Consider the following 27,499-nt stretch of genomic DNA (forward strand, 5'->3'; position numbering starts at 1 on the left):
CATGTACCCACACACCTGGATCATGAGAACATTTTTATGAGCCAGCCTTCATTTCAGAATGGATTCTAGGAAGTTCTCTAGAGACGGTGGTGGTGGTGGTGGTGCGGTCTGTGTGTCCAATTCTAAGTACCCACACATAGTGCTATGGTGGAAGCCTCACCCAGCCCCTGGCATCCATATCCACAGAGTCTGAGATGGGGGCTGGAGAGATGACTCAGTGGTTAAGAGCAGTGGCTGCTCTTCCAGAGGACCCAGGTTCTATTCCCAGCACCCACATGGCAGCTCACACCTGTCTGTAACTCCAGTACCAGGGGAACTGGTATCCTTACACCAATGCACATAAAATAAAGTTAAATAACGTATTTAAAAAAAAAAAAAAAGAGTCTGGGATGTTATAGTGGAAGCCTCACCCCAGCCCCCCTCCCGAATCTCCCTCCAAACCCAGAAAGCCCGCCAAATGATGACCCCTCCCCCAGAGACACTCAGGACCACCCCCACAGGGTATTTAAACTGCCCCCAGAAAACAGACGTGTGGTTTTCCAGTCTCTCTTTCCCTGCTCCTGTCTGGGTTGGCTGGAAGGCCATCCGGGAGCGCTGTATCTATTAAACGTGGGCCTTCTCTAACTGTCTGATTTGGATTGCTGCATCGACGGAGAGGCTTATCTGGGTGTAGAAACTTGTCACTCGGGCTGCCACCTTCCCATGTGCCGAGAGTCCGGGAGGATGAGGTGCAGGTTAGGGTCTGAGCAGTGCCCACTTAGCCTGGGCTGGACCGCAGGCTCCATCCATCCGGAGAGCTGCCCACCCCGGCATGTGCAGCGCGCACACACGCAGACTCGGGCTCTCTCCGGCTTGCTGCGGACTGCTTGCCTAGCCGCTCCGCCCGGGACTGTCCATGCGGGCGGCATGACGCATTAATGGTCACCATGCAGACGGGCGAGCCTCCCGCAGCGCGACCCGGGCTCCGGGAGCCAGGCGCGCGGCGCATGCGCAGCAGGGAGGCCCGGCGGCGGCCGGGAAAGGAAGCGAGCCGTGGCGTGGCCACGCCCCCGGATCGTCCCAGCGGGCGAACGACGCATGCGCGGGCGGCGCGGTCTTAAGGGCGGCCGGGGCCCGGGGCCGCCCAGTCGGCCTGTCAGCCGGCTTCGGGGTGCGCTCCTGCTCCTGCGCGTGCGCGGCGGCGGCGGCGCGGCGGCGGCGCTGAGCGCGATGGCGGCGGAGGAGGAGGTGGACTCGGCGGACACCGCAGGAGGGTGAGGCTCGCCGGGGAAGGGGGACGGCGTGGTCTGGGGGCGCCCGGCGGTGCCGGCGGGGGAGACGCGGCGCCGCCGCTCCCCTCCCGCTCCCCGCCGCCCGCCCGTCCGGGAGGGCAGGCCGCGCCGCCGGGGGGCTGCGGGGACCGCGGCCGCTGAGGACGCCCGGCCCGGCGACCCCCGCTCGGCGTCAGCGCTCGCCCCGAGCGCGGCGGAGACGGGAGCTCCGCGCCGGCGCACGGCGGCCGCGCCTGGACGCGGGAAGCCCGGCGTCACGGGGCTGGGGAGTGGGCATGTGGCCCCGGGAAGCGTCGGGCTTCCGGGAAGCTCCGGGCAGGGTGACTGGCGGTCAGCTGTCCGCCCGTCCGCGCCCGCTCTCGCCTCCCCGGTGCGCTCCCGGGGCCCGCTCCGCAGGCCGGCCCCAGGCTTCCGGGCAGCAAACTTCGTGGAAGTTGAAGGGCAGACCTAGCTGTGTTTTGTTGTTGTTTTGTTTTGAAACGGTGTGTGTAGACCAGGCTAGCTTCCGATCCTTTTGCCTCTGCCGCTCCGTGCTGGCATCAGGTGTGAGGCACCACACCCAGCTTTTTTTTTTTTTTTTGATGGTCTTGTTTTAAGTTATTCTTGTCTGTCTTTGATATATGTCATGCCCTCGTGAGTAGAATAGTTAAGTCGTTGCCTTGCTTCTCAGGAGGCTGCCCCTTTGGTGTGGACGGGACTAGACGCGTCTCCCCTTGTAAGTACTTGGACAGTTCCACCGCAGAAGTTTGGGGACATTTGCACAGGAAAGATAGGTTATGGTACCAGGAAAGCGAACATTGGAGGGATGTTAGGGCAGAAGTATTTTGAAATATTAGAGACCACGTTCCCCTAGTTTTGCTCAAGTGGTAAAAGTTGGGCTGTTTTTTGGCTTGTTGAGCCTTCCTAGTTCCTTACATCCATACGGAACGCGGAGTGTCACGTGGTACATGTAGGCGCTGGCAGCTTGTGTTCCTATCAGATTTGTCGGGACGCTTTTTGGCCCTGAGACTACTAACTTGTGGACCTTTTTGGTCTTGATGGTGTGAGGCTCAGGAATCCAGAGCACAACAGTGAGAAACGTATGGCTTGGGTGATGGATGGAGGTCACTGAGGGCAAGACCAGCCACAGTCCCTAGACAGAGGTAGCCCTCCCTGGTATATTCTTGGCAGGACATTTGAGCAGTGCTTGGTATCTGCACGGAGATGGCCTTCTGAACTGTAGCAAGCAAGCAAGCAAGCACAGAGAAGGCTAAGCTCCTGCTGGGTGTTCCCACAGTGTGGTCATAACAACCCTAATGTCGACATCTAACTACTCCCATTTTCATTTGGAATCGCTTCTACCAAGCAGTAGAACTAGTTGGAACCTACACCTTCAGGTGTCTGCATTTAGCTTTAAGGCATTTCCCTTATCTTTCTGCTGCTTCTCGGCTGGAGTGGGACCGATGGGATATTTGTCTACTGCTCTGAGTCAAGTTCTTCAAGACATTTGGGCTTAGATGGTGCTATAATTTGGCTATGATCTGGGTGTCCTCAGAGGCCCCATGTGTTCAGATTTAACGCTCATTGTCAGGAATTAGCAAGTGGGCCCTTAATCCAATGGTAGTGCACAGAGGCAAGGCTTTGGAGAGGGATTAGGATGAGACAGTGGACTGGAGTCCCAGCGACTGAATCCTTGTGGTTTTATGAGAGAGGAAGAGAGATCAGTATATGTACCAACTGTGTCCTCCCAGGTGCTACCCCGGGATTTTCCCAGGAAAAGTCCAACATCAGAACGGATCTTTCTGTTTGTACCTCCAGAACTATGACCAAAACACCTCATTTCTTTGTAACCTGTTAGTTACAAAGATGGCATTAATGAAGCTAGCAGTTATAAAACAGTCATCTCACAGCTGAATAAGTCTTGTCTTTCCCTTTGTGGCTCTAAGTGGAGACAAGTGTACTGGGAAGCTTTCAAAACCTAGCCCTTTTCAGCTGCAATACAGTTGAGAAAGCCAAATATAATAATAATAAAAAAATAGGGTAGATTTCTTTGACTTGCTGTAACATTGTCCCAGAGAATTAAGTGCTGGTTGAGTTTGGGGGAAAGTTATCACAGAATCACACTATTGCAGACTGGACCATAAAATAGGTGGCTTGCAGGGCAGGCTAGAGTTGGTCTGTACTGGCAGACTGTTGCTGAATTTTCAGAAATACAGCACCAGCATCTCGAAGCCAGCCATTGTGAGAGAATTCACACTATGGAAGTCATCAAAGGCTATTAAGTAAAGACAGGGTTTCTCCCTCTCTGCCTCAGTTGACTTGCTAGAGTCCTGATGTTAAAGCCTGTGTGTAGTCCTGTGCTTTGGAGAGTCGAGGGTGAGCTTCTTCATCTTACCTCCTAAGGAACTGATAAGATCTGTACTTCCTGCTGCTTTTGCTCTGTAATCCTTGCCCCATGACTTCTTCAAAATCATGAAATTCTGTAATGCCAGTACTTATCTGACATGGGTCTTACACACATGCACACCAACACACACTGACCTCAAGACCTCATGTGAGCGCTGTTCCACTAAGCTACATCTCCCAGCCCTCTTTCGTCCTTTTCAATATTCAGTACTGTAGTGAAACTCTAATTGGACAGCTAACTCTTTCAATATTTTGTTTACTCTCTTAACTGAGACCAGCAGTTACTTTTTTTAGGGTCTATTCTTTTAACTATTTTCTAAATACAATAATTCCCTAAGAGTTTATTACTATCTTTATTTTTTATTTATGCACAGTTCTTGAACTAGCTTGTCTTCGAAGGACTGAGATCTCACTCTCTTCTGTACTGTAGTGTACTGTTTGTGTTTGCCAGCTGTTTGTGTCCAATTTCAAGTGTATTGAAATAGCTATTTTGTTACATAGCCTATTTTGTCTCCTCCTTTAAATGTGTAAAGTGAATAGCTCTTCCCCTTACAGTCTATTTTTTTGAAGACAGTTTCATCCTTCTGACTGTCTACACTCTTGTAACTGGCCTCTAAGTATCAAACCTGTTCCCTTGTCTCTGGATAACAAATCAATTATCAAGTCCCCATAGAGTCTGCTGACAACCTGCCCTTTATTGTCCCACTATTACCCGGGGGCCACTTAGTTCAAAACCTTCATATTCTTCCCTTGGACTTTTGCAAGTTTGGTAACATACCAAGGACGTAGTTCCTTTTCTATTTCCAAGAGGAACTCGTCTTCACACACAGTGGCTCTGTTATGGTTATGGTATATCTTTAGTCGGACGGCAAAACCACTTGGGATCTGAATGTGGCTTCCATTCAGCTTTGAGTTTTGTTTTCTTTGTGCACACAGAACCCTGGAGAGCTGTGCTTTTCATACTTGCTAAACATGCTGCCTGCTTCTCTCACTGTTCAGGGTTTGCTCCACTTCATTTGCTGTAACCCAGGAGAGATTACGACCTTCCTTCTTTCTCTAAGGCGTGGAGTTTTGTGGGTTGGTGTGATGCCTGCGTGTGTGTGCACGTGTGTGTGTGTGTGTGTGTGTGTGTGTGTGTGTGTGTATGCACGTGTGTGTGTATGCATGTGTGTGTGTGTGTGAGTGTGTGTGTCTGTGTGTGTGTCTCTCTCTGTGTGTGTGTATGTGAGTGTGTGTATGCACGTGTGTGTATGCACGTGTGTGTGTGTGAGTGTGTGTGTATGCACGTGTGTGTGTATGCACGTGTGTGTGTGCACACGTGTGTGTGTGTGTGCACGTGTGTGTGAGTGTGTGTGTATGCACGTGTGTGTATGCACGTGTGTGTGTGTGTGTGTGTGTGTGTGTGTGTGTGTGTGTGTGTGGGGTGTGTGTGTGTGTGTGTGTGTGTGTGTGTGTGTGTGTGTGTGTGTGTGTAAGCCAGATGAGAACATTGGACGCCTTCATCTGTCACTCTCACTGAACCTGAAACTTGGTTCTGACTAGTCTAGCTCCTGGGATCTGCTCCCAATGTTGGGGTTATAGTCATGCAAGGACCTGAACTTAGGTCCTCCGCTGAGCCATCTCCTCAGCCTCCATGGTATTTCTTTTAAATACATTTTTGTTTTCGAAAGACAAGATCTTGTATTGTGGCCTTCAACTTGTGAACGTTCTGCCTTTACTTCTCAAATGCCAGGAGGACAGGCATGCACCACCTCACTCAGCTCCAGCGCCCATGTCACTGAAGTACTGTTATTAAACAGCATTCTTATTTATGTATTTGTTTTGTCAGCCCAGAACAAGGCTTTTGTCCTACTCAAATGTTTGGCAGAGTCCAAAAGGATTTTATAAGTGGTAATCTTTAGTATTTTTTATTAAACCTTTAACTGTTGTAAACTTATGCTGACATGAACACTAAGCTTACAAACCTCATAGTAAATTATTCATATCTCAGGTGTGTGACTTATTTGTGTTCCTAAAATATTCAGAAATTTTTGTATATGAGTAGGACAGTAATTAGAATCACACACTTCAATATTCCTGGGATGTTGGGAACAGGGTCTACTTCTTGACCTCAGATGAACCGATCCACGCCTCTCCATTCCTGCACTCTAGAATGTCAGTCACAGATCAGCAATGCAGATGTCAACCCTGTAACAACAACAACAAAAAACAAAGATTATAAAATCAGGGGTGGGCCATATAATCAAAATAATGCTCAACAATATGTTTCAAGACTCATAGATGTGACCCATACTATTTTAACACCTACTCTGAAACATTGTTTTTTAAAATAACCTTGACTACTTGTTAAATTTTTAGTTAAGCTTAATGCACCCCCAATTGTAAGTTATAAAAAAGTGTAAAGATAATTTTATTAAAAATAATTATTAGATTTGAGACCTTCATTGTCTAATGGCTAAGGTTATTTTATAATTGACTTAAACATTTCTCTGACTTGTTGAACAGTGAGCATGAATGTTCACATGTAACTGCTTCAGATGTGTCTGACTCTTCTCCTGAGCAGTTGTTTTACTGTGTGAGGGAATGCCATAGAAAGGTTTTGCGTGTGTGGGTGTGCTTGCGGGTATTAAACTCTAGGTTTTATAAGACAGTGTATTTCTGTATAGACTAGACTGGTCTCAAAAATCTTAATCTCTGTGCTTCATCCTCCTGATGGCTGGCCTTACAGGCCTGAGTCACACCACACAGCCTTAAAGAGATGCTAAACTATATGTTGGTCTATTAGAAGGTTGTGTGCTGTCATGGATACAATGGCCAGTGACAACCTGAGTCATTATAGTAACATATCTAAAAATGTTACGTTCATCACTTAAGTTGTACTTGTGTGTGGCGTATCCTCTTTCTCTTTCACAAGAATGGGATTTTTAAAAATCCAATTCCCAAGAAAGGAGGCCTTCGGTTGTGTTGCAATTCCAGTGTGGAATGTTTTAGTTCTTCTTTGAGGAATTATTTCAGAGGAATGTGTATATTACCTCTAACGTGTTTATTTATTAAAGAAAAACAGAGCTTCCTGGCTCCTTGAAGATATAATTCTGTGCTTGGATTGCAGAGAACAATAGCAAGCACACTTTCTCCTCTTGAGTATACCAGTAGAGGGATGGAGCAAAACTGTAACATAATGAAATCCTCTTTACTTATAACCTAATTAGAAATGTTAAGTGGCCAACAGAGTATGTGGAAATTGGCCAGGCTTCTGTATATTTTCTTCAGGATACTTTGAAACCTCTTTCACCATTTCACAATATTTATAGATTGTGCAATTCAGGTTTAGTAACACTATAGATAGTCAGATGGCTTGGAGAACAAAACAGGAATTACCAGGAACTTAAGTGTCCATGGCACGAGGTACAAGTACATTGTTAGTGATAGTTACAAAAAAATGAGGTGGAAAGTTCAGGGGGAAATGCAGGGTACTTAAAATCAGCTGGGTTTTTTGGTAAATATACTCTAGTATGTTAATCACAACTATTTGGCTTTCCTAAGAGTTATCACTTTTAGTGTGGTCTTCTAAAACTTTAACTATTTTTTTGTTTGTTTGTTTCCACTCCAGTGGTTTTAAATCTAGAGCAAGAGTCTTTTGATTATTTTCTTTTTTAAATTAGATGCTTCAGGGCATGTACCTTCTGCCATACCGACATGGTCAGTGCCCAGGTCATAGGGCTTTTGCTAAAAACCTTTTGGCATACACCGGCAAGCCTTCCTGGTGTGTATGTGTGTACTTTGGGGAAATTACAAACTTTGCAGTGAATGGCTTTTCTTGGTATTGCAGTTGACATTTCCATCTGTAATCATGCCTTAGCTGTGGATAATAATGCTTATCAATTATTGCTTAAATAGGTTATACATTTCTATTTTACAAAACTGTGGAGAGATGGCTATTCCATTTACTGCTCTTCAGCTGGACTGTGAGGATTTTTGCCTTGAATCTGTGACCTCAGAAGAATGGCTCCGAGTCGGACAGCCTTAGATCCAGTGTCCACATGCTAAGCCCAGGGAGTGCCAGACAACTGAGTGACCTCAGAGACTCAGGAGAAAGGAACCGTCTCTTTGGAGATGCAGTTAAGTTATTTTGCAGACACACGAGTGGATTGGCCAGGGAATAACAGAGCTAGCAAGAAAAGAATGAGGACTTCTGAACAAGAGACTGAAGGGCAGGCAGACAGACCACGGCTTTTCACTCTTTGCAGGTGTCCCTTGGGGTCTGCTATGTGTGTGGTACTTTGTCTTACAGGTGCAGAGTAGAAGTCCACTTCTGTAAAAATCTTACCAGCAATCTGAGTAAAGCAAACCTGGACAGAGGTACTGTTAGGCTTAGGGGAACATGCTATCTTCATAGTTTTATTAGGAATGAAAATATGTGGGGTTTTTTTCCCCACTTTAAATATACTATAGAAAAAGCTCATTTGTAAAAATTGGCCTTGTGCTGATGAAAAGGTAGCTATGAAAATATAATGAGAATTGGTGCCCCTTAATTTTTAATGTAACCCACTAGGCTTACAAACACTAAATTGAACTAGCCATTAGGAGTCAAAATTCATAGATAGTTCTAGCCTTTGAAGATTATTTTGTGGGCCAGATGAGATGGTTTGTACCTCCAATTCTAGCACCAGGGTGGTAGAGGCAAGTGAATCAAAAATTCAAGACCATTTTCAGCTGCTTAGCAATACAAGCTTGGGCTACCGGAGAACCCATGTCACAAAGAAAAGAGTTGCTGTTTGAAGTGGCAAGCCAGTACAGGGAGACCCACACCTGTACTATAGTCTGCTGCGTAACTTTTAAAATTCTAAACTCCTGGACGAAGGTTTTCAGTCTGAATTTTTTGGTGTGTGTTTGTTTTTTGTTCTTAATGACTGAAGCAAATATTGCCTTTGTGCTTTCTTTGTCCCAACTTGTGTATGTCATTTGGAGCAATAGTAGATTATGGTTCAATTTATTTTTTGTACTGATCTCTGACAAAGAACTGTGTTATGATCTGAAAGATATTTGTTGATGAGATTCAGTTATACGTAACTTCTGTTCATAATTTTATGATGTGGGCATAAAAGAGGATGAAAGAGCTTCCTTCAGTTTAACAATAGTTTTGTTTTTTGTTTTTTTGTTTTTCGAGACAGGATTTCTCTGTGGCTTTGGAAGCCGTCCTAGCTCTTGTAGACCAGGCTGGCCTCGAACTCACAGAGATCCACCTGCCTCTGCCTCCCAAGTGTTGGGATTAAATGCGTGTGCCACCAACACCTGGCATTTTTTTTTTTAAGATTCTATTTATTATTTATACAACATTCTGCTTCCATGTATATCTGCACACCAGAAGAGGGCACCAGATCTCATAACGGATGGTTGTAAGCCACCATGTGGTTGCTGGGAATTGAACTCAGGACCTCTGGAAGAGCAGCTAGGGCTCTTACCCTCTGAGCCATCTCTGTAGCCCTAACAATAGTTTTAAAACAAGCAAAAATGCATTACCCTCCTTGTTGAAAATTTTACAAACTGCTAATAAATTAAAAAAAAAAAAAAAAACAAGACTGAAGTTTGCAGACAGACTGCCTACTCATCATTGGACTAGAGTTAACACTTTCTTAGGTTACACCTCCACAGTTGGTCAGTGCAGCACTTGTGAGGGGTGTCCACGGGTCCTCTGGTCTTGTCTTGTCAGTGCACAAGTGTGAAACTGGCATTTTAACGCAGGCCCTTATATGCCTAACTATACAGCTTATGAAAAGCTGACCAGATATATCTGCTAATATTCTTATCTTGATTCTATTTGTTAGACAGATAGACAGACACACAGACACAGAGCTACTGAACCTACCAGGAAATTTTGTCTAAAGACCAAGACCAGATGGAAGTTAACTGTAAACATAAAGGGACAGACAAGCTTGTATTAGAGAGTGTAGCTATTAGGTCATTATCCTGCCCTCTCTCCAGTCACCTTTTGTGTTCCATGCTGATGTCTCTTTCCCGAGTTTCTTCTTTGTGTCAACTTTCAGTTATTTTTTGTTTTGAAGTTTCAGGCCCTTGTCCTGCCCACATACCTTGTTGCTGTAGAACCGGAGGTACGCTGAGTGCTTCTTGCCTGTAGAGAGAGTCCATCTGCCTTTCTTGATCACACACCTATGTGAGTCTGCTGACTGCAGCCTCCCGTTCCCATTCCCAAGGGCTCACATGACCACCAGCTGGCGTGTTTAGCAGTGGGTGTTAAGGTCAGCTTTGAGGTAGATTTGACTTTTGGTGTGTTCACCAGGCAGTAGGCAGATGACAAACAGCCACTGACTACAGGAACTGTATCTGTAGCAAGGACCATGCCTCTGCACCCCAGGAATGATGTTTCTGTGAAAGCGAGGGGTTAGGACCAAGGGAAGAGCTGGGTGGCCGCAGAAACACTCAGTAGTGTGAAGTTTTGAGAGAAATGACACAAAGCAAAAGCCAAGCTGGGCAGGAGCAGATTGGACAGGACCCAGGAGTGTGGGCCACCTGTGCACAATAGCCAATTCCTCAGGCGTTTGAGGGAGGTACTCTCCTGTGGACAACAGGGATTTGGGGGTACGTTTGTTACTAGCTTCGTATCCTCTACCCTGATGTCAGCGTCACATCTGTGAACTGGGCCTAATTTGGACTAAGATGACTCTAAATTGTAAGTGACCTAATCGTTCAAACACTGGCTACTGAGTTCCTGTTATATTATAAAGTATTTTATAGGGAAAGGAAATGTAGGGAGCTTCTGTGAAGTTTAGGAAAAGGTAGAGACTGAATCACCCCTTCCCTTCCCAATCCTCGCCTAATTTCTCTACACTCACACCACTTTGTTTCTCTTGCTAATTGTTTTAGTCTATTTAAGACACAGAGTCAAAGCCAGGGCCTCCATTTCTGTCTTTCATTTGCATCCCTATCTGTATTTAGTGTGTTCTCCATCATGATAGTGGTGCTGTGAGGAGAAACCGCAAGACTATATCACACCATTGACCAGATTTAGCGTGTTTCCGTTTTAAACATTCTTTGGCCAGATCTTCATGTCTTGGTCCCCTTCACCAGTGCTGTGGTTCAGGCCCTGAGCTTTCTTCTAGAATCGATCCCCTTTTCAGATTCATTATCTTTCATCAGAAGTGTCTCACTACCATCACAGAGTCCTTGCCAGCTTAGACGGCGGCTAAACTCTCAGGGCCTCAAATGACTGACTGCCGTGAGGTTTTGGTCTGCTGCCAGGCCCGAAGCTGAAGTTTCTCCCACCTAGCTAGTGTCAGCTGTATAGCCTTTCTTTCTCCGTCTTCCCGCTCCTGTTTCCTCAGACCCGCTTTCCTTGTTCTCTTGGCTCCACTGTGTTCAGACAGCTACAGTGCTATTCTGCTCTTTGCCGTGTATGGGAGCCAAGGTTGCTCTGTCCACCGACAGTTAACCAGCTGCCCTAGGCAGGTTGAGGGCAAGCCATAGGCTCTTTGCACTTTCTCTTGATATCTGAAGCTTTTCCTTTTTCTAGTTTTTTAAATGAGAATTGTAAATAGTTTTCTTTTCACTGTAAGCCTGCTGTTGAGGAGAAGCAAACCTATTCACTCGTAGACCAGCTTTTTTGCACTTCTAGCCCATTCAGAGACTGCCGTACTTTGGGAATGGTGCCCCTCTCTTCCTTTCTCCCTCCTTCTTTCCTTTCTTTTTGCCTCTCTATAGTTACTTGGATCTGACTATCCTGAAAGGTAAGGTAGGCGCCCAGTGCCTGTCCCATTAACTTGTGCCACCTGTACTTGCCCCCACACACACAGGCGGTGGGTTCCTCTGAGGCTTTGTTTTTCAGGTGTTGTAGCTGAGAGTTAAGAAAAGCATGGCCTCACCTATGTGCACTTTGCTTTTGGTATTCTAGGTCAGGATGGCTGACAGGGTGGCTTCCGACCTGGTGCCCTACGTCTACATCACACCTTAAAGAAGCTGAAGAGAAAATGTTAAAATGTAAGGTTTTCCTCTTGTAAAGTTACTTAACTATTTACTAAAATAGATCTAATATATTGCATTGTCCGGAGAGAGCGTGTGCGTGCGCACACACAAGTACACACACAGACACACAACACAGGCACACACACACACACACACACACACAATTAAAAAATATTTTTAAAAGAATGGAAAATAAGGCTTTGTTAAAAGTCTTAATATCCTTAAAACCTGTGGAAGACCTTCCTGATATGCCAGACTATATAGTTGAGAGCACATTCTTGTGTTCCAGGGTCTCATTAGTGGAACACAGTCCAGGCTGAACCTAGCAACTGGACCCAGACCTGCTGTGCAGTGGTGGCAGCCTTTGGGCAAGTCACCCTGTTCGGCCTCCCATTCTTTAACTCTGGAATGAGGGGTAGGGTGCTCTTGGCGGTGCCTTTGGATTGTGCCATCGTTACATCCACGTTTGTATTGTCACAGAGTCCTGTAATTTTTTTCTTAATGAGCACTGAAATTGATCCAGACCTCTGGTATTTATTGTACAATTTTGTTCTGATGATAGAATCTACAGGAGTGGGTAAAGTAAGGGCTTCTACTGATGTCTGTCTACACCTGTTCTTCACTCTCTTTACCATCAATGATTTTCTTGTTTGTTCATTTGGCAATTGCAGAGTAAGTGACCATAACTGGTTACATTCTTAGGAATGGTAGTTAGCCCTGTTATGTGGATTTTAACACAATGAATTTCTGTTCCATATACTTGAATGATGTTGCTCTTCACAAAAACTAGCAGAATTTTCATTGTGGTTTACCAAAATAAACTTTTTTCCCCCAAGACAAGGTTTCTTTGTGTAACTAACCCTGGCTGTCCTGGAACTCAAATTCACAGAGATCCACCTGCCTCTGCTAGGATTAAAGGTGTGTGCCACTATCACCCAGTGGTGCTAGATTCTAGATTCCGTGTGTGTGTGTGTGTGTGTGTGTGTGTGTCTAAGAACTGCCTGCTCTGATGTCAGACATGAATGTGAGTGACTGAACATCAGGATGAGCTCTCACTAAATGTTAAAAATAATTTTTATGGGAATTCTCAGGCCCGTTTCAAACACTGAAGAGATCTGGCTCTGGCTCATTTCAAAGCCTGGCTCAGCTCCTCTTCTAGGTGAGGGGTTTCTTTCCAGTTAAGGCAGGGCACCCATCACATCCCTAAATGCACACCGCTTTCTCTCTGCTGCCACCATGAATACAAAACCTAAGTTAGCTCTTTGACAAAGGGAAGAAACATGTGACTGTCCATATTTTGTCTGTCACACATGTATATGCACGGGTGTTTAAGGACATTCCTGGAGTGTAGCTATTCAGTTGATGGTTTATTATCAATCAACTTTAGTTTTACCTTTGACCAACTTGAGGGTTTAAAGTATTTTGTTTTATGTAGTTTTGAACACAAGGGTTTTGATCTATAAAACTGTACTTTTATTTTCTGGGCAATCGCTTGAACTCGGATTGCCTCATGATGAAGTTCTTGCCATGCCCCGTCTCTCACACACACACACACACACACACACACACACACACACACACACACACACACACACACACACACACACACACACACACACCGCTTTTTACTAAGCTTTAAATGATCTCGCTCACCGGGTATGTGTTTAGAGTGGATATAGTTACTCCTTCCCCAAGTTCCCGATGACTTTCCATGGTCCTTTCAAGTCTGACTTCAGTCTCAAATGCTAACCTGTGAAGTGCTCTACAAATTCAAAGTAGTATTCTTGTTATTGTCTGCAAAGCTAGGGACCTTAAAATAACAGGGTTAAAGGCCACTAGGCTCTTCTCCAGTTCTAGGCATGTAATGTCCTCATATGATAGAGTGGAGAGAAATCGGGAGGTCATATACTCGAGGCTTTCCTAAGGTAAGTCTTCCCACGTAGTTATAAAACATGGTTAGTTGGATTTGCTTGCTTTAATCAGGTATAGACTCTTTTGGGGTCGATGCAATAAAAGGTGAAATAGCATGACTGAGTTTACCCTGAGAGTGCTTGGAAGCAGCGAGACTGAGTGGAGTGCTCTCTGTCTCCACCAGGTGTCCCCTGCACGTACAAGAAAGAGCCCGTCCGCATATCCAATGGAAACAGAATATGGACACTGATGTTCTCTCACGACATTTCCAGTAAGACACCACTCGTCCTCCTCCACGGCTTTGGAGGAGGTCTTGGACTTTGGGCCCTGAATTTTGAAGATCTAAGCACTGACAGGCCCGTCTATGCCTTTGACCTCTTGGGCTTTGGAAGAAGTAGTCGACCTAGGTTTGACAGCGATGCTGAAGAGGTGGAGAACCAGTTTGTGGAGTCCATTGAGGAGTGGAGGTGTGCCCTCGGGCTGAACAAAATGATCCTGCTTGGACACAACCTTGGAGGGTTCCTGGCCGCTGCTTACTCACTGAAATACCCATCAAGGTAAGTGTCAGTGACAGAGGAGAGGGTCACAGCCTGCGTCCAAGTGTTAGCCTCCAGTTCCTGTTCTTTTTTCTTCATAAATTTTATTTAAATTGGAAATAATTTTATACATTTTATTTAATAGAAATGATTTTGTACATTTGATTTAAATTAGAAACAATCTAATTTCCTTCTCCCTCCCATCAAAATCTGTCATGTCATTTGGGACAAGGCCTAGGCCCTCCCCCTATGGCAACTCTTGTAACACGGATTGTGCAACAAGCCCACACCTACTCTGAAAAGGCCACACCTCCTAGTAGTGCCTCTCTAATGACCAAGCAGTCAAATATGAGCCAATGGAGGCCATTCCTGATCAAATCATCACACAGACGTACCAGAAAGTCTCAATTTAACACCAAAGAAGACAGCTTTATATCTTTGTACATGGAATGCTCTAAATTCTATGGGAACTCCTTCGACCATAAGATCAGGTTGATGCAGCTGGGGCAGAATTACATACAGCTGGCAGGGAGGCACAGGCTAGTGCCCACCTTTTATCCCATCACTTGGGAGGCAGAGGCAGGCGGATCCCTGGTTCCCGTTTTTGGTGGTGACTGTTAGCCTTACACGAGAGACATTCTCTTAAAAGACCCAATAGGTAGACAACCACAACTGGTAACCCACTTTGTAGCTTAAAGGATGATATCAGATTTTGTTGATAGGCTTGACAAAGGACAATATTTTTTATTCATAATGACACAAAATCTAATCTCTTAAGTTCTTTGGGGACAAGGTCTCACTGTATAGCTCTGACTGGCCTGGAGCTTGGTGTGTGGACCAAGATGGCCTCCAATTCACAGAGATCTAGCTGTCTCTTTGTCCCTGGTGCTACAATTAAAGACATGCACCACAGTGCCTGACCTGGTGTAGCTTTAAGCCACCCATAAAAATACTATGGTGTAATTGCTTTTTTCTTTTTTTAACTATAATAATTAAAACTTTGGAACCAGCAGGCTTTTCCAGACTTTTTGCTAAATTATAGTTAAGTTATAAAGGGAAGCAGACTATATCTTTGTGAATGAGCAAATTGTATGAGCTCTGGACTTTAGTTTTTTTCATATAGTGTACCTTTCATGGGTTTTGACTATATCATTCCCTGAATGTTTTCATTACAGAGCCTTTAAATAATCATTTTGAGACAGGACCTTTTGGATTGCTAACTTACCATGGACCCATGCTGACCTCCAGCTTCCAACTCGAGCCTTTCGGGATTGTAGACTTAACCCACCATGCTCAGGAGGCACTGTTTTTCAGTCCTTGAATTAGTGGCCATTTTGCTTTAGAATCTTTCTACTGTTTTTCTTTCACTGTTTCTTATGACACTGGTTTTCCATCAGAAGTCGCATTTTAGTCCAAAGAAAATAAAAGGAAAAGTTTTTATCTCCGTTTGAGCTTTGTTTGTAGAGGAGAGTGTCAGCGTTTCTGTGTTGCTGGTGAATTTTTCCACTGGACTGTTTTTTAAATCTAGAATTAAAGAGGTGATGGACGTTGAGAATTGTGGGTGAAGCACTCTGATGGTCACTTTCAGAGTGTCTGTCCCCATCCACAAGGCCACTCTGTTTCACAGCTGCTGGTATGGGGTCTGCACAGTGGAACAGGATACTGTGTTTGCCTCTGCCATGGTTCCTTTTCTCCAAAGATTCAGTGTGTCAACTTTAGCCTTTGTACCCAAGTTTTCTGGTGGATTCAAAACTCTTTATATGCTTGACAGAGATAGTCCTGTCACCCAGAAGACCTGTTCATTAAAACATCAACAAAACCTGTCACATTTTTTTTTCTTGGTGGGCATTTTAAGTCCATTTTTTAATTGCATCCTACTCACGGCAACAGAAACTTAATGATATTTGTGAGAGATAGAGGAAAGGCGTAGTGGAGACAGCTGAGCTGCTTGGGGTTTGACTCCCTGTGTGTGTTATGGCGTCTCTGGAGCTAGGACATGAGGCTATGGGCTGGACTGTCATCAACTCTACGTTGCAAACCCTCAACCCTTTATAGGTAGCTACTGACTAGGAGAACTGGAGAAACTTTCACTTGCAGTAGTGAAACGCTCTGAAGAAGCAGAACTTGGCAAATGCTGAAAATCCATCTGTGGAGAGAAGAGCAACAGCTGATCCCTCATAGTGCCGGCTGCACTTCAGACAGTGCATTATGGGTGTGGGAGCCAGAAACCACTAAGTAGTGGTCATAAGTGGAGTGTGTCTAAATTCCTATTCTTACTATCACAGGGTTGGACGACACCCCAAAACTGTATCCATCCATCCGCCTCCTTCCCTCCCTCTCTCTCTCTTTCTAGATTTATTTTATTTTATTTGGGTTTGGTTTGGTTTTGAGATTAGGATTTCTAATAGTCTTGGCTATCCTGGAATTAGCTGCTTAAACCAAGCTGGCCTTGAACTCACAGAGATCTGCCTGCCTCTGCTTCCCAGTTCCTGGGATCGAAGTTGTGTGTCACTATTCCTGACTTAATCATATTTTTTTTAAACTCATACTTTTGACTTCATAACATTGATTAGACACGGGTGCATATTTCCAAGTGCCCCTGCCCATCAGAGCCATTTTGCAGCCTTCCTGTGGCAGTGTTCCTGCCGGCTGATAAAAGCTGTGTGCTGTGCCCTTGACTCCTTGTGATGACTCCTCGGGTCTTCCATGAAGCATTGGTGATGAATGGAGTGTCCAATAGTGTATTCTAGGAGATTGGCTGTTGACTGATCTTCAGTGACTGTGTTTGTTGGGGAGGGCATTTTGTTTTAATTCCCTTCTTTAAAATGTCGGAAGAAGCACCTGAGCTCTGTGCACACTATAAACTGGTGGTTGGAGTCACAGCGGTATTTCCCCAGATGCTATTCATCACACCCTCCCTAAGGAATGCGTCAGAGTTCACCACACCTTGTTGGTGTGTAGATATATATGCCCAGTTGTGCTGTGCACAGGGGGAAGGAGGCTCTGGGCCATGTGTGCATGTGTACTGGAGTGGCGCTTTCAATACCCACACAGGGCTCTGCCCCTGGGATGAGTGTTATGGTGGGGGACACGGACAGTGCTGTGAGAACCTGATCTAGTCTCTGCTTCAATGATGGTCTAAAGAAATATTTCTTGATCTAAGATCTAAAAGAGGACTACTGGGTGGCAGGGGATTATTACAGTCAATGGGCATATGTTTCAAAGGCCCATGCTAGCAGGCACCGGTGCTGTTTAGGAAAGGCCAGTGGGCAGAGAAGTTACGGGCTAGCTAATAGAGGACTCCAATGAAGGCACGGCCCCTCGTTCCTTCCCACGCAGCAACCTCAGTTCATCCCAACTTTTTTTAAACTCGTGTGTGATGAGTGGAGATGCCCCCTGGAATTTTGTTAGTAGATTCATATGATGGGTCACAAATAGAGCTACTTGCTGCTTGAGGAATCTTGAGCTGTCTTCCCTTAGCAAGAGTGAAGCTAGCCAGTGTTGGTAGCCAAGATGCTTGCCCCTTCCTCTCAACTGTTCAGATTTTGCTTTTAGAGCTCCTTCCTTTGTGAAGAAACGTCTGTGTTGCAGGTATTTGCTACACACTAAGAAAAAGGATATGATACACGCTTAGAAGGTTGTATGGAACCTATGTAGTATGATACATAACTGCAGTCCCTGCACCCAAGGGACAGAGGCGGGGGGGGGGGGGGACCTGGAGGCCACTCTGGAACACATAATGGGATCTTGTCTCAAAAGAGAAACAAGTAGAAAGGGACTAGCAAAAAGACCCACCCTAGGTTATAACAGCATGTTAGAACTTGTCTCCACTAACAAAGACTTTTGGACAATACTATCTTGAGTCCCGTCCCTACTGCCCTTGCCTGACTGCTTCCTGACAATGCAGGCCTGGGCTGAGCATCTTCTTGGCTCCTCTTAAGAATTGCGATTGGCCTGGAACTGAAGTGCTTTGGTGGTTTCAGGTCCTTTCTCCTCAGTGGTGTGGTGCCAACAGGAAATACCCCAGGCTACCCTCCAGTCTGAGAGTGCTCCTTTATGTAGACTGGAATTCTTTGTAGTCATATTCTTTGCTCCTTTCCTTGTTTCAAGGAGGCCCTGTAAATTTCCTGGTGCATTTCAGTTCTGGGACTGATTGTTCTGGCTGTATCATTCTCGCTGGCAGCTGACCGAATCTATAAAAATCAAGTGTGTGTAGTCATGTGCTCATTTAGACAGAACACCGTCTCATCCCAGTGAAGCTGTGACCCATTGCTTTGCCCTGAAAGGTGTAAGCTGTTTATGTGACTACCGTCAAGAAGAATGCCTTTTTTTTTTTTTTTTCCTGACACTGATGGGCTGTTGTCATATTCCTGCTCTTCTGGTTCTTCATTTGTCCTGTAGTTTAATCACACTCTAGTTCTTGAGGAAGATGTCGTCTGATAGGATGACTCACTCCTTACCCTATATTTAAGCTGACAGGCCTGTCGGTGGGGCTAGGACAGTGGCTGAGGTCTGTAATCTTAGCTTTCAGGAGGCAGAGAGGCAGGGGGAGCACTACAAACGTGAGGCTGGCCCAGGCTACACAGTGTCTTCAAAAGAGAGCAAATAAAAATTTAAAAGCCCTCCAGTGGAATAAATTTTGCTGCGATAGCTTCCATCACAGAATTCTTACCATGGTAGCCACCAAGTGCAATGCTTTTGTGTGGTCTGTTGTATTGAAAAGGCTTCCAGTGAAAAACAAGGCCATTATTTTGTGAGGGCTTTTTCGTGTAGCTAAAGTGGATGCAGTCTAACTACATTTCTGATGTTGGAGGCTTTAAAACTTTATTTTAAAACATCGTTTTCTGTAAGTGTTGTAAAGAGTGTGTGTGTGTGTGTGTAGGGGGATGAATATTCATGCTTGTTGTATTTTTCAGTTCCAAATAATACATGTTTTTTTGAAAATAATATTGGCTTTTGGCCCTCTGTAATAACTTCTAAGTTTTATCATAACAAGCAGCAATATGATCCAGTACCATCTGGGGGACCACAACATCCAAACTAGACAAAGATGGCACTGTAGAACATTTGAATGTTGTTACTAAGAACCAAAACCAGACTTGCAAATGCTTACCAAGCACCTGCCACTTTTGCCATGCTGAAGACAGGCTTGAACAATCCTCGGTCAATTTAATACTTTTCAAAAACAAAAAAATCCAAGTTCTTCACCCTGGTTTATATATTTTACAAATTTTTTTTTTTTTTTTTTTTTTTTTTTTTTTTTTTTCGAGACAGGGTTTCTCTGTGTGGCTTTGGAGGCTGTCCTAGTACTCGTTCTGTAGACCAGGCTGGCCTCAAACTCACAGAGATCCGCCTGACTCTGCCTCCCGAGTGCTGGGATTAAAGGCGTGCGCCACCAACGCCCGGCCTGCAAAATGTATTCAGCCAACACTTTCCAGGGGATGATATTTTGAAAAGTATATTAAGCAAGACAAGCAGAAACAACGGTCCCTTACCTAGAGCAAAGTGAGACTTTTCTTCAATCATACACAATGGGTGTTTAAATAAAGAGCTCGTTTGTTTGGGAGCTAGGTCAGTAGTGAATATTGCTAGCTGTTTCCTTCCATTATGTTTGCTGTTTTCAGGAAGGTGGCCACTCCATTAATTCTCGTGCTGGCATGTCACTCCCACTATCTAAATTTAAAGGACTGTGCCATTTTATTTTCAGAAAGAAAATTTCCAATATTTTTCTCGTACACTATTAAAAACATTTTTAAAACTTTTAGTTTGAAAACACACTAAGTATGCACAACTGTCATGTGCCACACAACCCTCTCCAAATCCATAGTTCTGTCCCACAAAGGGTCTCAGGGCTATACAGCTTAGAAGCCAGTTTGAAATGGCTGAGGTAAACTAAAACTTATGTTCTGTTGCTGTGGATACTTGAGGAATGGAAGCCTGCCTGGTGAGCAGTTGTCCTCTGTGAGTGCACTAGAGTGGGAAATGAGGCTCAGCCCTATTCTGCATTGACAACCGCTGCTGCACGCTGGAGCATGCCCACTGTGTGCCTCAGCTTCCTTCCCGCTGTGATGAGAGGTTAGAAGATTTTCTCCTGTGCTCAGTCCTAAAGCTTTCTGTTTGGAAAAAATGCCAAGTAAGAATTGCTATTCATCTCTTTATGTGCTGACAAAAATAATAAAGCAGATTTTTATGTTAGGAATAAAACCCTGTGAACAGTTTCAGTTGCTTTGCCACTGCTTCAGGTATGCCTGGGAAGGCTGTCAGAGACATGTCGTCTCATTCTGGGGTTACCTGGCATTGGGTGACTGCCATGGTTACAGCTGGAAATGCTCTTGTGGTGGGTGTGCTTCAGTTACAATCTTTATGATGACTAGAAGAAATTACACCTGTCACATGGCAGCAATGCACAGTTCTGTTTTTTCTTTATCAGGATGGGTTTCCTAAGTCAGGAATTACATCTGTTAATGGGGGAATGAATCTACTTTGTATGAAATTGAAATGAAAACGTTGGCTAGTAAAGAAGTTGTTTGGGAATGAATTAGGAAGAGAATTATGGCTAGTATATCATGATGTCATGAGTGGAGTAGATAGACTTGTTCATTTCACCACGTCCCAAAATAAAATGTATTTTGTTAGCCCGTGTTACATTATTGTCATGTTTGTGGGGGAAATCCTAACTTGCCTACAAGAGATTAACCATCCCATGAGTGTAGTGTTGGCCTGGAGATGCACAGATCCACTGTGCTCTTCACAGTGGTCAGTGACAGGTGTCCTGCAGAGGGCCCTTCCTCTCCCTCACTTTGCCCTCTCCTCTCTCTTTGCTTTTTAGGATCACAGTCATATCTTCTCCTTTGGTGTGCCTTTTGCCACCCAAGTATACATAAAAGCAAAGCCTTCTCTTTAGCATAAACCCCTCAACTCTTTCCAGTCGTAAAAGTTGACAGCAAAAGCAAGATATAGCCTGGTTAACAACTAGTCTTCCGCCGGGCAGTGGTGGCACATGCCATTAGTCCCAGCACTTGGGAGGCAAAGGCAGGCGGATCTCTGTGAGTTCGTGACCAGCCTGGTTTAAAAGAGCTAGTTAGGGCAGCCTCCAAAGCCACAGAGAAACCCTGTCTCAAAAAACCCAAAAGAAAACAAACAAACAAACAAAAAACACTAGTCTTCCATTTAAGGGGTTCAGTCCACCTTGAGCTTGTTCAGTTAGCACTTTACAGTTAAAGGGTGAATTTACCAAATGAACTTAAGTCTGTTTTGTTTGTTTTTTGCCCTCAACAGGGTTAGTCACCTCATTTTAGTAGAGCCATGGGGTTTCCCTGAGCGACCCGATCTGGCTGATCAAGAAAGACCAATTCCAGTTTGGATCAGAGCCCTGGGAGCAGCTTTGACTCCCTTTAACCCTTTGGCTGGCCTCAGGATTGCAGGGCCTTTTGGTGAGTATTCATGTCCTGGGAAAGAACAGAGTTGATAACTGAACAGAAGAAGAGCACCTGCTTCCTCCACTTGGGATAGGACAGTGCTGTATCCCATTAAAGCCATCAACAGCTCAGAGTACTGACCTGACACCATGGGGGCAGTGGTAGCATAGTATGCTATAGAGCCCTGGCAGATGTCTGGTCAAGAGGGTCACTGTCACTTCCTGTCATCACAAGAGTCTGGTTCCGCACGTCAGCCCAGGAAACCATCAAAATTCAAAATATGATTTTAACTGAGCACCCATTGCTCCTTTATGGTCCTAAGTCATACATAGGGGACCATCTGTGCATACTGATGTTGACCATTGTTAGTTAAAGCCATGAATAAATCAGAGCTCCTACTTTTTCTGATTCTCCCCTAATAGTAAGATGAAGCCAACCACTTTCCTTGGGAGGGAGCTTTTGTATTGTAGAACATTATGAGTAATGAGCAAAGCAGGGGCAGAGGGAACACTGGGGATGAGGGAGGTCAGTCTCAGCAGCCTAAACCCAAGCAAACCTAAGCAGTGTCGGATGGGGCGAGAGTGATCATTTGAGAGTATGTGGCTACCAGTGAGAATTAAGCAGTAGAGCACAAAACTTAATTGCCCATGGAGCTGACCAGTGTCGCCACACTCAGAATTCTTCTCTCTTCCTCCATGTCAGTGTGGTGGAAGGTAAAACCATGCTTTGCATACACACTCTGGGGCCTCCTGATTATTTATTTACTGTGAATATTGGTGTTGAGACTCTCAGCTCTTAGCTCTCACAGCTACAGAAACCCCTCTCCTTATCGACTCAGTTGGGAATGACTGTTGATGTATGTTTTCTGGCCTGGCAGGGGTCCCACCGCCCTGGAGCCCCAAATAAACACATGTACACACCATATTAATTATGAAACTGTCGGCCGATGACTAGGGCTTCTTATTATCTAGCTCTGTCTTAATTATTAACCCATTTCTATTAATGTAAATATTCCCATGTGGTCTTATCCTACTGGAGAAGGGTCCAGACCTCCTACTCCTTCCGCCACTACATGGGAACTGCTAAGCCTCTCTGCAGGGAAGATAGCAATTTCCTGTTTGTCCCTGCTTATATCCTGTTTCTGCCTAGCTACATCACTTCCTGTCTGTCTATACAGACCTCTATGGTTCGCTAATGGCAAGCTCCATTATCTGACTCCCGACAGGCTTTATTTGTGCAAGAAAGATATCACCACAGGAGTGATAAGAGGCCATAGGGTTAAACTGGTAAGCATGTTGCACTTCTCCAGGGCTCATTCAGGTATGGTTTCTCCTCCCGTCAGTCTTCAGTCTCTCGAAAACCCCTCCTTCCTGGATACCATCTGCCCTCTGATAAGCTCCGTGGACACTCATGAGCAGATCGTGTTACAGACGCACAAATGACAACTAGGGGAAAAGGAGAGTGAGAAAAGAAACTAGAAGGCTGTCCTCGTGAATTTCCCCATCACTGACCAAACACTTGACTAAAACAGAGGGCAGAGGCTCGGTATTAATTCAGTTTCAGGGGCTTTGGGATTGTCACCCTCGTAACTGGGAAGGAATGCACGTCAGGGTGGTGGAGGCCGTTGACGTCCTTCAAATCAGGAAGCACCCTTTCTAGCGGCCTGCCCCCACCAGCTAGGGCCTGCCTCAATTCTCTGTCGCCTCCCGAAACAGTGCCATCGGCTACACACACTTGGAACCCAAGCCTACTGTCAACAACGTTTCAGGTTCAAACCATCACAGGTAGTGACAGTGAGGGAAGGTAAGAGGAGAGGATGTAGTGCCAGCTCTGGCTTCTGCTGCCGCTCGTGCTCGGACACGGCCGAGGTGACCCAGGAAATCATGTCCTTCAGAAGCAGCAAAGAAGAGCCAAGCCAAGAAGGAGCATCTTGCCAGAATAGTGAGCAGTGATTGATCCAGTAGAAAACAGCCAGTGCTAGAGGCCAACTCCACAGGTGTGCCCCAAGAGGCTCTGCTCTTCTTTTTGTTTTCCTTGAGGCCCTGTGCCATCAGTATGACTCAGGAAGGAATATCCCATTGTCCAAACAGAAGTTTTGAGTTTATTTTATCATAAAGGGAGAAAAATACATATCTTCTGGTTTGCTTATAACATATTGTTATTATGGAGGAAAAAAGATGATAAGCCAATAATGTGATTTTATGTATAGGCTGCTCTATTCAATGACCTCAAATTTATTCTACAAAAACAAGTCCTAGGAAATTAACATATTTGGAGCTTCTAAAGCACACCTGTAGGTCATCGTAGAACACCCTTCAAGTCTCTTCTCTCATTTGTCCTTGGAGAACTTGAGAGCATCTTTCAGGATATATGCTTTTTTCCAATCTAAAATACATATTTAAAAACATGTATAGATGTAAGTACATAGCACTTACAATACAAGCACACTATTTTTTATGCTATTAGTTAACTTAGAAGATACGCGTTTTTATTTTCTGTCAAATAGGGTTAAGTCTAGTGCAGCGTTTAAGGCCTGATTTCAAACGGAAGTACTCCTCTATGTTTGAAGATGACACTGTAACGGAGTACATCTACCACTGTAACGTACAGACCCCAAGGTAAGGTTTGTGATTCTAAATTTTTTCTCATGTTTATTAGGTCAGGGACATTGTGGCTTCATAGGGAGCTTGAAGCCAGCCTGGGATACAAAGCAAGCACAATGACTCCTAAGCCCAGTTTAAGGCTGACTCGGCAGTTCTAGGCTGCATCAGTGACAGATGCTTGAGACAGTCCTAATAGGTGTAGGCCAGGGGTGAATACTGTAAGGTCCTGCCACATGACTCATCAGACAGACCTGGGGCAAGGCCAAGGTGCTCACCAGCCTCCTCCTGCGCTCCCTGTTAGCAAGTTAGGCCCAGGGAAACCATTGGTGGGTGGGGCTGCAGCAGCAGTGTTAAAGGAGGCTAGATCCTCTGTCAGAGGAGCTGGAGGCTCCTAACCACAAGAGATCACAGTTTGTGAAGATCTGCTGTCATCACTTGCTCAGCAGTCTCTAGGGGCTTCTGCCGAGCGCCCGTTACTCCCAGCTAACGTTTCTTAGTTAGAATTAGAAGAAAACTTTGAGTTAGCTACATTATACTACAGCTTTGTTTATCTAGTAGCAGTAATGTATGGATTTCCCCCTTACATTTTCTAGTAAATTGTTTGAAAGTTTCAGTAAACACTTTTCTTAAATGCTGGGAAGTCAAACGTGAGTATGTTCTGACTGGTGAGACTGCAGTGCAGATTCACACCCCAAGATCATGCCTCTCCTCTCTGCAGCGGTGAGACAGCCTTCAAAAACATGACGATTCCTTATGGGTGGGCAAAGCGGCCAATGCTTCAGCGGATAGGAGACTTGCATCCTGACATTCCAGTTTCTGTGATCTTTGGCGCCCGATCCTGTATAGATGGCAACTCTGGTACCAGCATCCAGTCACTGCGACCGAAGTCCTATGTGAAGACTATAGTAAGTATGGGGCTGGCCTTGTCTTTCACTCACAGTGAGGTTCTCAGGTTTGGGCTCCACTCACAGCCCCATTCAGAGACCTGATGTCACAGGGATGCGGGTGGGTTTGAGCCACATATGTTTACGTCCCAGTAGTGAATCACCTTCCCAAGAGCCTTCCCAGTCTGTGGGGACACTGAAAGACTGGTCCAGTATCATACAGGCTCCCACCAACTCCCAGAGCAGTGCACACAGTTGGCTTGCTTACTGGCTCCCGTGTTGGCCCTGGAGTGGAGTTACTAAGATTCAGGAGGTTTTCCTGTTTATCCCAAAGCCTTCTGATGCAGATCCTTGGTAGTTTGCGGGTGAGTTCCACTCCTCTTTTTAAGGCTCTTGTGTCTGAGCACTGTTGCTTACCCTCTGCTGTGTTTCGCTCACTGGCTGTGCCTGCTCTTCCTTCCCAGGCCATCCTAGGGGCAGGGCATTACGTGTACGCAGATCAGCCAGAAGAGTTCAACCAGAAAGTCAAGGAGATCTGCCACATGGTAGACCGAGCTGCGTGGGGCACCTGTGACTGATGCCATTTTCGAGCAATTTCCTACAACCACGGGAAGAGTAAGAAGTACAACTCAAGAACCAGGCAGTCTCCTGGACTGGACTCGGCACCATTTCCTTATGAAGTCACTTCCACATTTAAACCAATTAGTGCCTTCTAGAATAATGGCTTTCCTTTCTCCTACACAAGATTGAAATACACAAAAGTCTTCCGATTTAATAGTAGCCTTAAATAAAGGTTATTTGTCCTTCTGGTGTACTCAAAAATTGTGGTTTTTCAGCTGAGACTTTTCTGATTTTTACCTAACTTTGCTAGTTAGCTTCTTTTCATATTTCGGTCTATATGCCAAATTTAACTAAGTGACTTCTGGGTCTGTCATCTTAAATGCTACAAAGGTGCACTTTGTTTTGTTTGCATGTATTTACTATCTCTAACAACTAACATAGTTAATCCAAGTATTTTTAAGTAAAAAAAAAAAATTCAATTTAGAATACTTCATTTTTGAAATGGAGTTTAGAATATTTCATTTTGAAATGGAATAAAAGGGTAAGTTTTGATTAAAAAGATGGGAGTTGATCACTAGCACTAACTCCTCTGGTTTTCCTGTTTAATATTTAAGGCTGCAAAGCTGTGCTCAGCATTTTTAGTGTGCTCCATGATGACACTGCACACTCCTTGGAACCCTCTGTGTGTGATCTAGTTCTAGGGTCTATGAAATGTTACAGACCTACTCAGTGATTCAGGTACTGAGAAGCCTGAACCCAAAGTCTGTCCCCTTTACTTCCTGTGAATGCTGTTCTTTTCCAGGAACCAGGATATAGTGAATGAACAGGTTTCTTCCCTTACAGGGCTATAAAGACTGTTGTTGCCTTCTAGTAAACCAAGTCATACTGTGTTTCCATGAACAACTAACGTATACGGTGCTTAAACTGGATTACATTTTTACCACTAACATTTAAAATTAAGTGGTGCTGTCATGTCTCACGGCACCAGAAATGAGCTAGAATGTGTGTTTATTTTTTATCGATTATTATGTTAATCTAATCATTTATATGCTTGAATCAAGATTATTAAAAAAATCTATAATGTTGTTTGAATTGTCTGGCAGAAACCACCATTGAATTTATAACTTTCTCACAGTTTTAAAATGAGGGAAACTTGGAAACTATGAAAAAGCTCTGTATGGTAGCCGGATGCTGTGAAAGTCCCCTATACAGAAAACAAAGAGGGTGTCACCAGCATTGTCTGTCCAGGACAAAAGCAGGCCACACAGGTCAAAAACTGGACAGCACGAACCATGGGCTTGGTGATTTGGGCTATTGCATTTTTAGTGGCTAATTAGGATTTTTTTGAAAATGTAAGATTATATCACAGTTAATTAACTGTCAGAAACATGAACTGTTGTGTTTTCAACGTCCTTACTGACAGGAGAATGTGTAAATTATACTGAGGCTGGAGAAGCAGCTTCCCAGTGACCCTTTATCAGACTTGTCCGATGAACTAGGTTAGACGAGAAACCAACATGAGACCAGAGAGGGGCTTGCTTTCTTCTCTACCTGAGAATAATAGCCTTGCCTTGGCAAGGCCAAATTCAGACTTGACATTGGTGTAAGATCTGGGCAGCACTTTTGTTTGACATGCCCAGTGTCAGTCAGCCTCTGCTGGCTGGAAGAGAGAGTTTCTACCCAAACGTCAAGTGAAGCTGTCCTTCCTACCAACTGCTTGGCTCTGTTGGAAATGTGATGCTTCTTAAAACAACTCTTCCTTGGTCCATGTGATTTTGTAAAGATCGAAGCAGAGGAGTTTATTATAATCTGAGAGTTCTTGAGAATACAATGGCTGCTAAATGTTTTTCTTATAAAAGGCCTCTTAACTATATTTGATCTTTGCTAAGTTATTTGTACCTTTGCCTTATCTTACAGAATAAACTTGACAGTGCAAGCACCAGTGGGGCAGCT

General features: G+C 44.7%; 1 protein-coding gene across 3 annotated transcripts; it reads left to right on the forward strand.

The window, feature by feature from the left end:
- The first annotated feature begins 1,116 nt into the window (after positions 1-1,116).
- On the forward strand, positions 1,117-27,488 carry Abhd5 (abhydrolase domain containing 5, lysophosphatidic acid acyltransferase). 3 transcript variants are annotated; one of them, XM_027415473.2, is made up of 7 exons: positions 1,117-1,253; positions 11,563-11,648; positions 13,729-14,101; positions 21,359-21,513; positions 24,005-24,116; positions 24,820-25,006; positions 25,450-27,488. In XM_027415473.2, the coding sequence occupies exons 1-7, from the start codon at positions 1,210-1,212 to the stop codon at positions 25,561-25,563; spliced, it is 1,071 nt and encodes a 356-aa protein (XP_027271274.1). In that variant the 5' UTR covers positions 1,117-1,209; the 3' UTR covers positions 25,564-27,488. The 3 variants fall into 3 exon arrangements, with proteins under 3 accessions (XP_027271274.1, XP_027271276.1, XP_027271275.1); XM_027415474.1 differs by lacking the exon at positions 1,117-1,253 and adding an exon at positions 1,968-1,986; XM_027415475.2 differs by lacking the exon at positions 11,563-11,648 and having other exon boundaries at positions 1,132-1,253.
- Positions 27,489-27,499: the final 11 nt, after the last annotated feature.

The sequence above is a fragment of the Cricetulus griseus genome, chromosome 4, assembly GCF_003668045.3.
Source record: "Cricetulus griseus strain 17A/GY chromosome 4, alternate assembly CriGri-PICRH-1.0, whole genome shotgun sequence".
Lineage (NCBI taxonomy): Eukaryota > Metazoa > Chordata > Mammalia > Rodentia > Cricetidae > Cricetulus > Cricetulus griseus.